Source organism: Cricetulus griseus, chromosome X, assembly GCF_003668045.3.
Source record: "Cricetulus griseus strain 17A/GY chromosome X, alternate assembly CriGri-PICRH-1.0, whole genome shotgun sequence".
Taxonomy (NCBI): domain Eukaryota; kingdom Metazoa; phylum Chordata; class Mammalia; order Rodentia; family Cricetidae; genus Cricetulus; species Cricetulus griseus.
In genome coordinates this window covers 33,740,519-33,756,451 of record NC_048604.1, presented here as the reverse complement: position 1 = coordinate 33,756,451, position 15,933 = coordinate 33,740,519, and the positions used below count along the sequence as shown (strand labels likewise).

Genomic DNA, 15,933 nt, shown 5'->3' with positions numbered 1-15,933 from the left:
CTAGGCAGGGTTGGTTACTTATTTTGCTTTTTTCTGCTATATGTGTTGTGTGCTATTCTTGTGCACAAAATGGAATCTACTAAGTACTTTTACAGGCCACATGAAGACACTTGAGTAAACATTTTCCTGTCACAAATTATTACAAACCAACTCAATTCAAAGTACTAATATACTACTTAAAATTTACTCGATAGATTTTTTTTTTTTTGCTTTTTTCCTAGTTTTTTTTTTTTTTTTGTGTGTGTGTACGGGTTTATATCTACAGGTGGTATGTTTTTGTATTATGTGTGCACAGGTATCTGCATACATATGGATGCTAGAGGTCAGCCTTCAATGTTGTTAATGAGGAGTCATTCACACACTGATTAATATACTAGTATTCGCAACATTTTTTGTATTTATTATTTATTTGTGTAGGGAGTCAGAGTTGTGTGCCATGCTGTAGTGCACATTTGGGGGTCAGAATACAACTTGCACAGATTGTTTTTCTCCTTTAAGGATGTGCTTTCCATGGATCTAACTTAGATGGTCAGACATGGCAGCAAGTTCACTTGCCCACTGATCCAGCAATCCCCAATGAATAGTCTTTTTTTCTCCCCATTTCAGCAACTGGGCTACAGGTTTGTGTAGAACACCCGGTTTGTGGTGTAGGTTCAGGGATCCGAACTCTTGTTTTCATGCTAGTACATCAAATACTCTAAATTCTTAGCTATTTCTCTTAACATATGGGATCTTTTCTGAAATTCTGGGAGTCTAGCTCAGACCCTGAAGATTACATAGAAAATGGTTACAAACTGAGAACTCTCCTGCCCTCCTAGCAGAATGTCTAAATATTTTCAATATTTCTATTTCCATTTTCTTGTCTAACCAGTAGGGTATTTTTTAGCTTTGTACACAGGAACTCAAATAGTTTGATAGGAATGATTAGGGGTTTATCATTGCCAAACCTTTTTTTTTTTCTTTTTTTCTTTTTTTAGGAAATACATTTTAAATCTTTTTCTTTTAGTTTCATGGTACATTCCTAATTTGTGAACATAGATACCCTGTCTTATTATATTTTTTCTTATATTTCAATTTAAACATTGCTGTATTTATTTTCTTTTGTATTTTGAGGCAGATTATCCTGAATCATACTGTGTGATTCAGGCTGTACTGAAACTCACTATGAAGCCCAGGCTGGCATCAAAAGTCAAGCCTCCTGCCCCAACCTTTTTTAAGTTTTGTTCATTAATGTATTATTTTATGTGTGAGTGTTCTCCCTGCATGTATACCTGCATGCCAGAAGAGGACATCAGATTGAATTATAGATTGCTTTGAGCCACAATGTGGTTGCTGGGAATTGAAGGCAGGACCTCTGGAACTGCCAATGTTGTTAACCACTGAACCATCTCTCCAGCTCCTGTTTCAACCTTGTAAGTGTTGAGAGTATAGATATGAACCTTTATGCCAGGATCATTTCATGGAGGAACTGTTTTCATTCATTAGGCTTGGTTTCTAAGAAAAGTCTCATTTAGACAGGTGTTGGTGGTGCACGCAGCCTTTTAGTCCCAGCTCTCGGGAGGCAGAGGCAGGTGGATCTCTGTGAGTTTGAGGCCAGCCTGGTCTACAAGAACTAGTTCCAGGACAGCCTCTAAAGTCACAGAGAAGAAACCCTGTCTCAGAAAAGCAACAAAAAACAAACAAACAAAAAACGAAAAGTCTCATTTAGTCCACACTGGCCTCAGACTACCAGTGTAGGTAGGATGACTTTGAGTTCCTCATTCTTCTGCTTCTAACAAGTGCTGAGATGTCAGATGTGCACCATACCTGCATCATCTATGACTGTAATATGACTATGATATGAAATATTTATGAAATCACAGGTACTTAACTTATATAATGTAAACAAATATAGCATTAATGCATATGGTCTGGGCAGAGCTTGGGACACAGTGAATTTCTAGTGACCATGAGACTCTCAGATAAATCCCAATTAACACTATTAAAAAGATAATATACAGCCATACATGGTAACACATAAATGTAATGAGCCTGGGGCAGGAAAATTAGGAGTTACAGGGAATCCTCAGGTACAATGTGGCTGAGTGTGGTGTCACATTCCTGTCATCCCCGTGGCAAAAGTATTGTGAAGTCAAGACTCCCCTGGGCTGCATAGTAAAGTACTTTCTCACAGCTGAAAAGAGGTAAAAGGAATGGTTGCACTTATAGTTTTACTCATAGAGTATATACCTAGCATTTTTGAATCCCTAGATTTGAGCCCCAGAACAGCATAAACAATACATAGTGGCATATAAGTGTGATCCCAGCACTGATTAGGTAGAGAACAATCAAGGAGGACCATAACACCAACCTATGTCTCCAAAATACATTTGCACACGGAAACACACACACACACACACACACACACACACACCATGCACACACACCATGCACACATACACCCCTCCCCAAATGGCAGAAAAATGGTGGGTTCCTTTTAAATAATTGAAGTGATGGTCTAAATTATTGCATAATTATTTTACAGTGTTCATCAGTTTCCATACATTGTCAAACTCTAATACTCTTGATAAGTGCTGTTTATCTGGTCAATTAACATGATCCTGTGATATGCATTATATGTTCTTCCCTACAAGCGCATCCCTGTTCATAATACTATTTGAGTCATATTTTCTAGCCCTTACTGACACTTGAGATTTGGCGGGGGGAGGGGGGAGTTCCTTATTTTTATAACTTCACCACCCTATCCACCTTCACTCTCAGGCACTTATTTTCTGTTTTAGCCTGGCGAACTTCCTCCTGAAAACTCTGGGGTTGTTTGTCTTTCCTGGAGTGCCCAGATCTTTCCCCTCATTCAAATTCTGTGCCTCCCACATGCCTCTGCCACCAAGCTTTTGCAGCTGTTGCAGTGCACAGCAGTCTGTCTTTTCATGGCTGCTCATAAGCATTTGTTTTCTGTGTTATTCAGTTGGTACTTAATCACATGCAGACAATTTACAGCTGGGAAATGGGTTGTTATGATCTAGTAGCTTATTTGTGTGCCACTTGTTAGATGTACAAAGAATCTCTTCCATAGAAATATTATAAAGGGTGAGTTGCATTTCTAGGGTGATACTCAGAAGTCTGTTTGATGCACACAGTAACAAAGATGCAATACTGCCATGCAGATCACAGGGTGTTAGAATCAAAAGCTGGGACTGGGGTTGGTTCTATCAGTAAACTCTTTGTCATTCGAGCATGATGGCCTGAGTTCAGATCACTAGCACCTATGTAAAAAGCTACATGTGCCCATGTACACCTGAAACCACAGAGCTGGGAAGGTAAAGAGGAAAATTCTGGAGCTAACTTTCAAGCTACTCCCACCTTACTGTAAAATGGTAATCCCACAGATTCTAGGAGAAAGACCACTGACACAAATCAACATGGCTAAATTAATTAAAGCAAGCTTAATTTTATTAATGTACATGGGCTTTACTTCTCTAAAAGCTGAGTTCAAGACATCAGCATTGGACATGGGTGAGAGAAAATTTTTATAGGTCAAGAGTAGGGGCTTTCCAAATGGGGGATTTGGCAGGCAAATAGGTAGGTTTACAGAAGCAGAAAATAAGCATAACAAGTTGATCACAATAACATTCTGAAACAAGATAATGGTTACAAGTTAGTCATAACCTGGTGATCATAAAAACAGGTTGTCGTGACAAGATGTTCATAACAACAGGTGGTCATAATAACCTTTTGAAACAAAGGCATTGCTGTGATATACTGTGTGAGGTGGGATTTCGGATCCCACGGCAGTTGAGGAACAAAAAGATTATGCAGGCAGAACTTAACACAGGGAGGATCTTTTAATAGGGGAAGGGAAGGGAGTGAGGGGAGAGAGAAGAATGAGAAAGGAGAGCAAGAAAGTGAGAGAGATCTCTGCCTCCTCAGAGAAAAGGTGGAAAGAGATCAGGAGTGGGCGGATCTTGTCTCTTAAAGGGACCTTTGCACCTGCATACAGAGTCCGTGTACTGCCTGCCATGCATGCAGAGCTGATACATTCTGTCAGGTCCCCGAGGGGCAGGGCCAGGTTTTCCTGGATGATAACAGGTTTAGTTGAGATTTTCTGGAACAAGTAGTACAGAATCATTGGTAGTTAAGGTTACAGAGGATTAGGGAATATAGCCCAATCCTTGAGAAACAGATTTAATCATAAAAAGTAATTAATCTTGCTACAAGCTGCAAGATCACACAGCAATTATACAGCCATCCTCTCATGAGAAACTCAGAAGAATTAAGGATTCTCCTTATGGATGAAACCAATACAAAAGTTGTATTTGGCATTGTAGTCTTGTGTGAATTGGCTGTTTTTTGCTGTAGATTCTTCCTGTAGCTTATTCCTTTCTGCAACAAATTTGGAATTTAATTTCCACAGTTTAGCACTATCTGATCATTTACTGGTAACATTCCCCCATGCAGTGGAATTTACTGATTACACTCTCTATCTATGTGTAAAATGTTACATTCCTTAGCTATGTGTGAGACCTGTTCCCTACTATCAGGTCCTTGTTCCCCTCTCTATTGTAATTGCAGAGATCTGCCTTCCTGCAATTATCCTTATTGACAGGCATTTGGTCAATGTTTAGGGCCCAGGCAAAAATATTCCATCTAAGACATTCCCAGATATCCAAGGACACAAAATTACTACAGGCCCAGAGTTGTTGATTCATAGCTTCCCAGATGGATAGAAAAAATAAGCATTCCCTGGTTTTACCTCACTGGCACATAGAGAAGTGATAACCTAAACTAATCCTGCACTAAAAGATTCTCTAACTTCTTTTATTAACTCAAGATTTTAGCTCAGAGATTTACTGCTCCCTCCTATTTCCCCTGAGAAGATAAAGACAAAGGGAATCAACCCACTTGCTCTCATTCTCAGGGAAAAATAAACTTTCCTGAAGGCCTGTGTCACTACTGGAAGGCGCCAGGTTTTGTTTCTTCTGCAAATTAAACTTAGACCCTCTCTTTGACCTAAAGCCCTAAGCAATTGATGCTAAAAGCTTCTCCTAGCAGTTTTTTAGTTTATTACTCTGTGTGTAAATCTTGTCTGCCTTGCTGACCCTGAGAAACTCACCTCACATTGTATTGTAAAACAAATTACTATTGCAAACATATGTATCCCCAAGAACTGGGGAGAGAGACTGACAAACAGAGAAAGAAAGAACAAAAGAGAAAGAATAAAGGAGCATGCAGAGGAACAATTGTGTGTCAATTCCTTTTTCCCTTAGATTTTAGTTCCTTCACTTATTTGTAGTTCCTATTTTTTGAACCCTGAGCGAAAACGCTAAAAGCTAAAGTTTTTGATAGGTTTGTCTTTACTGTAAGGTGGCTTTCAAGCCTGAGATAGACGTAAGCTGGTTTACAAAAAACTACAGGTTCAGCATGAGACCTTGTTTTGGTGGAATGTGACCAGGCCCAAGTGGGTGTGGTTGGCGGTACCTCTAATCAGGGTTTCTCCCTACAAACAACCAGTGTCAATCTCTGGCCTATGTATACACATGTACATGTTCCCAAACACACATACAGGCCAGGGTACAGGGAGGTAAGAAAGCCCAGAAACTGATGCCAGAAGAGTTCCAGAAAGTTGCTCACAGCTACCATTGTCCAGGTCCCTGTCAGGAACTGAGTTTGCTGGAGTGTTTATTCTTGGCCTATCAGTAGTGATAATGCCATTGGTTTGGAGAGTTCTTGAAATAGAAATCTCTCTCAACCTCCTGTAAGTAATTACCCCCAGGGATCAGGCATCCTGATGGTCACATCTGTTTAGGCATATGTTCCTGCCTTACATTATAAATCAGAAACCAAGAAAACCTACTCCTTGATATATTTTTATTTCCCTTCTCTACTAGGTACTAGAAACAAGATTTTCTCCTCAGACAAATTACAGAAGAAAAAGAACCCAAAATCTCAAAAGAACTCCCATATGACAGGGATATAAATTTTGCTGTCAAACACATTCAAATGGCTCAAAAGAACACGAAAATAGGGGCTGGAGAGATGGCTCAGAGGTTAAGAGCACTGACTGCTCTTCCAGAGGTCCTGAGTTCAATTCCCAGCAATCACATGGTGGCTCATGACCATTTGTTATGAGATCTGGTGCCCTCTTCTGGTCTGCAGATATACATGGAAGCAGAATGTTGTATACATAATAAATAAAATCCTAAAAAAGAACCCCCAAATAACAAAGCAAATTATACCAGGTTTCTCTCAAACCTCTTTACAAGTGGGTGCCAAAAGCATAGAGGACAACCACTTCTTCTAACAAATGGTATCAAGAAACTTGGTAATTTTCATAAATTAGAAGAGCCAAAATGTCAAGTGAAAATTAGGCAGGATCTGCAAGAAGAATTTTTTAAATGAATAAATGCAAACCTAATACTCTTCAAACATGAGCAGATGACTCTCAAAAGCCAGAGTCGGTTTTTCCTTTTACCATAGAGGCATGGTTTATAAACAGCCGACACCAGGAGTTGGGAGACACCCAGGAACTCAGATGTGTCCCTGCAGCTGCTGAAATGTGCTCAGCTTCTACCAGTGGGGCAGGGAAATGTCAAGGTCTGGGCTCTTTGTCTTGGCTAAGGCTCCTCCATACTCCACTGCTTGCCCTTGTATCATAACAAAACAAAAATCTAGGTTCCAGGAGTTTGTAATAGTTTATAATTTGAGCCAGAACTGGGTGGGCTCTGTTTTCACTACATGTAACTGTTGCAGTTTCTATAAATTGTGAAACAGAAGCCAGTGCATATGCCTATGTATATTTAACTGTGAGGTACAATACCAGAATCTTTCCCTGGAAGAAAGTCCTCCTCCTTGTAGTTGCATCTGTAGACATATTTGAACACCGGGAAGGGGTTTCCTGGTGAAATTGCAATCCTTTACCAGCCCTGTCATGATTGTACATTAGCATGAATTTTGAATGTTCAGGGGAAAATGTTCTAATTTTAATTCTGTCATTAGCTATATTTTGCATATCACTTCCTCTCTTGGATTTGTCTAGGTGTGGCTATTTCTTTGACTTTTGTATTCTTTGCTTGTTTCTTGAGACATGAGCTTTATATAGTCTGGGGTAGTCTCGCCCTCCCTATATATCCAAGGTTGTCCCCCTAATACCTGATTCTCCGTTCTCCACTTCCCAAGTGCTGGTATTGCAGGCACGTGCCAATAAACCTGGTGGTGTGTATTCTCTGGAGTTTCTGATTTTTCATTTGTAAAATGGTAGGTTTAGTTTTTCCTGCTAGATGTTTCCATTCCAAATTCAGGGTGATCCTCAGACTCTACATTTGAGCTAACTGTGTATTTTAGTTTTATTTCAAGAAAGGTAACTTAGGAGATAGTGGAAATGAAACAAAATTGTGAGTGATTATTTTCAAGCCTAAAATTTTCATGTTCTCCTTTCTATCTTTTTAACATTTTCATTTCCCTGTGTGATAGACTGTCCAGACATACTGCTTTTGTCTATAATGGGGCTTGTCTTTCTATACTCTATGGATCTGTTCCCTTTTTCACTGTATGTGTATCTTTCCTGGCACAGTGACTTCTTTACCTGTAATTAAATAGTGAAATAAATGTAACAAAAATAGAAAAATACCAGAGGAAATTCAATTTCTTTTTAACGTCATATATACATTAAAATGGTGCCCAGCAGCTTGGGAGGTCAGTTTGTAAAGTGCTTACTGTACACACACATGAGGACACACATAAAAACCTGGATATGATGCTGTACCTGCCATACTAGCACTGGTGTGGGAGGGCACATACAGCAGGATATTGGGGTTCTCCATTTTGAATGAGAGACCCTGTCTCAAGAACCAAGGTAGAATATTATTGAGGATGACACCAGACATGGACCTCTTGACTTTCACAGGCAGGCACGAATGCACGCATTCACACATGTGTGTACACTTCACAGGCACAAATGCACACTTGCACGCTCGCGCGCGCGCGCGCCCGCGCGCACACACACACACACACACACACACACACGCTCGCGCGCGCGCGGAGATAATTTTTAAAAAGCTGAGTCCATATTACATGATGCTGATACTTTATAGAAAAGCCAGTAGTACTATTGCTTATAGATATAAATTAAGTGAAAACAGTAGCCATTTTGAAGAAAACCTAAATCTCATGACCTTTTATTGTTTCAGGTAGTATATAGCCTTAGATTAAAGATAAATAAGTGGCCGGGCGTTGGTGACACACGCCTTTAATCCCAGCACTCGGGAGGCAGAGGCAGGTGGATCTCTGTGAGTTCGAGACCAGCCTGGTCTACATGAGCTAGTTCCAGGACAGCCTCCAAAGCCACAGAGAAACCCTGTCTCGAAAAACAAAATAAAACAAAAAAGTGACAGTATAAGGTGTTATCAAATCAAGAGGTTCTGTCTTTTGTCTATTTGGGAGGATTTCAGTGTGTATATCTGCCTTCTCTCTTCTACACCAATGAGTATGAGTCAAAATATCTTGATGATGTTAACCAGGTAGTAGATATGAACCATCTAACCATTTGTCAAATTCAGACTACAGCAGGCAGTCATCCTATTGGAAAAAGAATCTCCCAGATGCTTGTGGCAACGTGGACCACTGGCATTGACCTTGCCTTAAGCACTAGAACAGACCATAAACATCAACATGGTTTCAGGTGGCAGCACAGACCATGAACACAAACATGGCCTCCAGTGACTGTACAGAGCACAGACTCCAACGTGGGCTCTAGTGATAACAGCAACCACAAGTATCAACATGGCCTCAGGCAATGTGGGGCCACTGCCTAAGACCATGTTGATGTTCATGGTCTGTGTTACCACAGAGGACAAGTGGATGTCCATGGTCTGTGCTGCCCCCAAGGGCCATGTTGCTGTCCATTATCTGTGCTGCTGCTGATGGCCCTTGTTCCATGCTACCCTCAGAAACCATGTGGAAATCAGTGATCCTTGCTGCCTTTGGCTGCTATGGGCAAGAAAGCTTCTTTTGCAGTGGTATTGATGGCTGCAGACTCATAATTGAGAATGAGAGACATAGAAGGCTTTTGTGGCAAACACCACCCCCCCCACACCCCCACCTCACCCTCTACCCTACCCCACCCCCCATCCCCCACCCCCGCAAAAAAAATAAATAAAATAAATAAATAAATAAATAAGGGAAAGAAACATTGAAAAGAATGTTTATTGTGATAAAGCTGCTAAAGTGTAGCTTTTCACAGTTGATGGCTTCTAATGGGGTGGGGTGGGGGAGAACTCAATTATCTTTGAAGGGCTGGCCATTGGGAGGCTGGCCATGCTCCATTGAAGGCATGGCTAACACAAATTGGACTTGGTGTACTTGTGTTTTCTTTTGAGGGAAGGGCACAAGGGTGGAGGAGTGGACCTTGGAGGAATGGATCAGGGTTCATTATGTGAAATTCCCAAATAACCAGAATAAAAATATTTTGTTGGTGAAAAAAAAAAGCTCATCTCATTTGAAATGTTTTTTTTTTCCCTTCTCATGGCACCGCTATTATTTTCTTCTCTTGTTTTAATGTTTGTTCACTCATAGTATTAGGGATTCAAGGGTTACTTGAAGTTAGGCCAAACTGATGAGAAAATAAATTCATACATTCTGTGTTCAAAAGAAAGGGGTTTTTAAAATCATAGGGTTACTTTGGTACTGACTGATTATCACAAAGACTAAACTTGTTTTTTATAAAGTTATAGATGACCTGATAATTAAACAGATTTGATTACTTGGTATTTGAGGAGCATTTTTTCCATTTTTTTATTTGAATTAGAAACAAGATTGTTTTACATGTCAATCCCAGTTCCCTCTCCCTCCCCTCCTCCACTCACCCCCCCCCAACTTAAACCCTCCCTATCACATACCCTTTCTGCACCTCAGGGAGGGTGAGGCCTTCCGTAGGGGGTCTTCAGAGTCTGTCATATCCTTTGGCATAGGGCCTAGGTCCCCCGTGTGTCTTGGCTCAGGGAGTATCCCTCTATGTGGAATGGGCTCCCAAAGTCCACAGCTATGCTAGGGATAAGTACTGATGTATTACAGCAGGCCTCATGGATTTCCGAGGTCTCCTCACTGACACACACGTTCCTGGGGGCTGGATCAGTACCATGCTGGTTTCCCAGTTATCAGTCTGGGAACCAAGAGCTCCCCATTGTTCAGGTCAGCTGTTTCTGTGGGTTTCACCAGTCTGGTCTGGACTCCTTTGCTCATCACTCGTCCTTCTCTGCAACTGGATTACAGTTCAGTTCAGTGTTTAGCTGTGGGTGTCTGCTTCTACTTCTACCAGCTGCTGGATGAAGGCTCTAGGATGACATATAAGTCAGGCATCAATCTCAGTATCAAGAGAGGACATTTAAGGTAGCCTCTCCTCTGTTGCTTAGATTGTTAGTTGGTGTCATCTTTGTAGATTTGAGGAGCAATTTTATATATTTTACTTCTGATTTAAAGGGAGTGATATGAGTTGGAGTGTGTTTTGATTAAAACTTCAGGTGCCTTAAGTTGTCTGTGGCAAATGACACCACTGAAATCTTTTAACTATGTAAGTGTTCTCTCTCTGAGTGCATAAGGTGACAGATTACAAAGTATCATCTCATGTCCAACTTGTTGTAGTTGATAAAATACATACAACTGTCTTACATTGGCATTTACTCAGGAATGATGCTATTTCTCTGAAACTAGGTGAAAGCACTTATAAATGATCTGTCTATTGAGATAATAGGACCTGATAGCCTTTTTTGTTTGTTTGTTGTAAATGAAGTTATCATGAATTTCTTTGACATAAAATCTTCCATATTATTTAAGGAAACTTGTTGAGTGTGGTGGCACATGCCCATAACCCCAGCAATAAGGAGTCATGGATAAGTTAAGTGCTCCTTGAGCCTAGTTTGGTCTACAAAACAAAACCTTTTCTCAAACAGGCAAGCAGAAAAATAGGAAAACATCTGGGGAGATGACTCTATAGTATAAACATTTGCCTTGCAAATATAAGAACCTAGCTTTAAATGTCCATAATCTACATGTCTCGTTGTAGTAGCACACATCTATAATCACAGCAGCATGAGAGGCAGAGATGGAGAAATACCAAGAAGCTCCAAGGGCCAGCCAGGCTGACATATACAACAAATAACAGACCCTATGTCAAATAAGGTGAAAAGTGAGTGCAGACATATGAGGTTGTTCTCTGACCTCCACACATGTATGTACCATGGCATGTGTGCACCTATATACACGCTCATGGGCACGCACACACACATGATGTTGTGTGACATAAATCCTGGAGAAAGGTGAACATAGTCACACATAAAGATACCACTGAAGTTCAGTTTAATGAACCATTAAGTTTATTGGAGTTCCTAATTGAAGTATGAACAAGAGACATTGATGACAGTTCAGGAATGCTAGAACCCTGGAGCTCACTGCAAACTTGCAAGCAGCTCAACAGCTTCACAGTAGCTTGTCTAGTCCAGTCCAGGTCTCCTCAGCAGTCCCTATTGTTTTATAGCACTGGGTGAACAGACCTTGTACATATATCTGGTCAATTTCAAGGACTTTCTGAGTGATTTAGAACTTGCTGAGTCTTGTGCAGTTGGAGAAATGATTGTGACACCATGAACAGTACCTCAGGCCAGATGAATCCCAGCATGCCATGGAGAGTTGGACAGTTTCTATTGGCAATTGATAGCTGCTTAGAGATAGTTTGCTTTGAGGGTATGGCCCTAGCATGTCATTCACACATAACCCAGCAGTATATCTTAGATTGGAGTTGATGAATTTTAAAATTAGGCAGACTCAAAGTTGAATGGGTATGGAATAAGGGGTGGGTCTGAGAGGAGTTTCTGGAGGAGGGTAAATATGGTCAAAATAGATTGTATGAAATTTTCAAATAATTAATTTTGAAAGAAAATATTTAATTGTTTTTAAATAGTGTTTGCTCTTTCAAAGGATTAGAGTTCAGTTCCCACATGGAAACTGGGTGCTTCATAACTGCCTGTAATTTTGTTTGCTATTACTGTGGTTTTCCAACTGTATTACTAGTGTTAGGGATTTTTTTTTTTAACATTTAACAGTTCTGTGTGTTCTGAAATATGATGAAGTATGATATAGATATGTGTCTAAGAACAAATTATTGTCATTTGACTTTCTATTTTCTTCATTTTTTCTGTAATTTCTGATGCAGATGAAATTAGATTCCGTAGACAACTAGAAGCCCTTAGCTCTGATGAAGAATACAGTGAGCAGGATGATACACAGAGACCAAGCTTCCGAGGGCCAGTGGCTATCCGTAGGCATCATCGGGGAATAGGTAAAGCACATTCTAAAACTTTTAGTATACTAATGTTGCATTTTGTTGCATACTTCATTTCTCTCAGACATGGACTTGTATAGGGTTGGTAGGAATTTATTCTAGGTCAAATGAAAGAAATGTTTAAGTGATGAGTTACTTTTCTAATGGAGAGCAGGGTGAGAAATTAACAATGGAGGTAATAACTGTTTTAGATTAGCCTGGTTGCTATACTTTTAGGAGGTAATATAGGAGAGTTAAGATCAATAGCCTAACCACTGTCACAACCACATTTTGTTATAAAGGAATATTACTGGGTAAAGAGAATGAGGTAGAATGTGAAGAATATCTCCTATACCCTAACAGCATTGCTTGGAGAAATAAACACATTTGAACATAAACACACTATACAGATTATCATTGTAAAGAAATATTTTCAACAATTGAGGGTCTCTCTGATCTACTCATTAGTTTAGCAACATCTTAACACAGTGTGTATTATAAGTCTCTTCAAGCTTACCCAAATTTATTGCAGCCTTCATATGAATCTCTTAGTAGTTCAGTCGCTAATGAGAAACAGAGAGAGGAGTTATTGTAGGGGCAATACAGCTAAGACAGGTAAGAAAATATTTTCATGTATTACACAATAAAACATAAAATTTATCTTTATAAGCTTTTCAGATGTTCCTAGTTTTTGAATTTATGTTTCTGAGATAGGGTCTTATGTACTAGCTTTCCACTCACTGTGCAGCCAAGGAAAACTAAGCTTAAACTTCTGATCTTCTTGCCTCTACCTGTCAAGTGCCAGTACTACAGATATGTGCGGGCACACTGAGTTTTATGTTGTTTTGGGGAGCAAATTCAGGTATTTTGTGCATACTAAGAAAGAAATCTGCCAACTGAGCCACATTCCCACAAAGTATTTTATAAGTGTTTCTTAAACTATCTCTATACCCAAATCAAATTAGATAACTGAGGCAAATATTGGTATGATTAATAAAAAGAACACTTTTTTTTATGCTGGCATATTATTTTTAATTTTAGATGTCTCAACTTTGGTACCATATATAACTGAATCTTAAATATTGTGTTAAATGAACATTGCCCCTTTGAAGTATAGATAGTATGGCAAAAACTGTTGTAGAATTCAGTGTGACAGTCAGACACTGTAAGAGTGATGAAAGAGTAAATGTTTTCCAAAACAAGGCCTAGCTTCTAATAGCTGATTCTGAAAGTTGCTGAATTCACTGATGAAGGTACAGAAAATAACTGTTGTCAAAATAATACACAGGATTCAGAAGTGGTGGTAGAGGAAGAAACGATAATTTTTTCAGACGAAGATTTCCAGAAAATCATCCTTCATTTCTTCTGGTAAGTCAATACCAAGAGTTAACAGAAATCGAGAGTCTGAAATGTGACATTGTTGATTTTTAAATGTTTGTGTGTTTTTGTTTTGAGACAGGGTCTTGCTATATAGGACAAACTACTATAATATTCACTATGTAGCCAAGGCTGGCAAAGAGCTCGTGATGGTTGTCCTGCCTCAGTCTTCCAGAGCGCTGGGACCATACTCGTGTCAAGTGTCTTAATTGCTTTCCTATTCCTGTAACAAAACACCATGATCAAGGCAGCTTAGAAAAAATAAGAGTTTATTGGAGCTCACAGTTCCAGAGGGTTAACATCCATGATCATCATGGCGGGGGAGTGTAATATCAGAAAGACAGGCATGCCATTGACACAGTAGTTAAGAGTTTACATCTGATTCACAAGCATGAGGCAGAGAGAGAGAACAAACTGGAAATGGTACGGACTTTTGAAACCTCAAAGCCCCACCAAGTGACATATCTTCAACATGACAATGCCTCCTAATTTTTCTGGTGGTTTGAATGAAAATGGTCTCCACAAGCTCATAGGGAATAGCACTATTAGGAGGTGTGGCTTTGTTGGAGTAGCTATGGCCTTGTTGGAAGAAGTGTGTCAAGCAATAGCTTTGAGGTTTCAAATGCTCAAGCCAGACCCAGTGTCACTCTCTCTTCCTGCTGCCTGCCAATTCCAGATGTAGAACTCTAGGCTTCTTCTACCAGCACCATGTCTGCCTGAGTGCCACCGTGCTTCCCACCATGACAACGGTAAACCTCTGAACTATAAGTCAGGCCCCAATGATATCCTTTGCCTTATAAGAATTGTTATGATCCTGTTGTCCTTTCACAAGCAGTTCCAATAATTGGGGATGGAGCATTTGAATATATGAGCCTATGGGGGCCACTCATTCTAAACACCATACTTAGTTAACATATTTCATAATAATGAGAATAATTTTAAATTCTGTTGAGAACAGGGATTTCTTCTTAGTATTTTTCCTTCCTACCATGTTTTTAATTTAAATTTGGTATTGGTTCACTTTTTGTCCCTACAACTATTTCAATAAATATTTTATCTTTATTTTCAATCATCATCAGGAATTTTGAATTTATAAAATGTAAAAACATAAGCTGGCGATTGTGTCATTTATCCTACAGAATCATTCTCATTTTTGTCCTCATAATTTTTGATCTTAAGTTACAGTAAAAAATATTTTAGTAGTATTAAAATTAATTGTGTAAACTAGAATTTAGGACTAGAGAGATGTTTCAGTGGATAAGAGCCCTTGCTGCTCTTCCAGAAAATCCAAGTTCAATTCTCAGCACTGGTATCAGGTGGCTCACAACCTCCTGTAACTCCATCTCCAAGGGCTTCAACCCCTCTTTTGGCCTCTGGGCACTCACACATATGTGGTCTCAGCCTTTCAAGTGTTGGGATTATAGGCATCAGCTACCACATCTTGTCTCTATAATTATTTTTGATAGGTTTGTGGTTGCAAATAGAAGAAAATGGTAAAGGTGCTTGCCACACATGCCTAGCCAACCCAATTGGATCTCTGGGACCCTTGTAGAAGTCAAAGGAAAAAGTAGGCTCATACAAAGTTGGCTTCTGACTTCCACATGCACACCATGGCACATACACCCATATATACCATGGGCACATAAACCCGTGTGTGTGTGTGTGTGTGTGTGTGTACATTCTTTTCTTATGAGTATTTATTTCTTTTCTTAAATTTAGGAATCTTATAGTACCTAATTTGGCATAAATAATTTCTTAGGGATACAACAGATGGGAACTACAGTCCTGCTCATGCTTATGATGCACTGTACCACTGAACTACAACCCAAGCCCAGAAAATACTCTTTACATAAACATTTATAAAACTATTGGACACTGTTAAAAGGGTCTTCAGGAGATGTGCCTCAATCTTGTCTTTCCTGATTACTCACTGTTCTCCCAACACTAGTCACTTAAAATTAAAAGGGTAACATGATAGTCTACCTAATTTACTTATTCATGTTTTCAATAGGAATACTGAAGAGTGGCTGTGAATTTTTCCTGTATCAAATCTGCTGATTTTTCATACTTTTCTTTTATTCAAGTTGTGTATATATATACACACAATATACTACAATATACTATATGTGTGTGTGTGTGTGTGTGTGTATATATATATATATATATATACATATATATATATATATTCTTTGTGCTAATACCTTCCTCATACTTAGCAGTTACTACTAGCATTTAACAGTGTTGTTGCA

At 39.4% G+C, this 15,933-nt stretch overlaps 1 protein-coding gene across 6 annotated transcripts in view; it reads left to right on the top strand.

Moving 5' to 3' along the window:
• Nucleotides 1-15,933, top strand: part of LOC100756984 (sarcoplasmic reticulum histidine-rich calcium-binding protein) — a 114,047-nt gene that overhangs the window by 77,762 nt on the left and 20,352 nt on the right. For all 6 annotated transcript variants that reach the window (XM_027433612.2, XM_027433611.2, XM_027433608.2 and 3 more), the window contains 2 exons: nt 12,200-12,325; nt 13,596-13,675. In XM_027433612.2, coding sequence (XP_027289413.1) covers nt 12,200-12,325; nt 13,596-13,675 — 206 coding nt within the window. The remainder of the gene's footprint in view (nt 1-12,199; nt 12,326-13,595; nt 13,676-15,933) is intronic.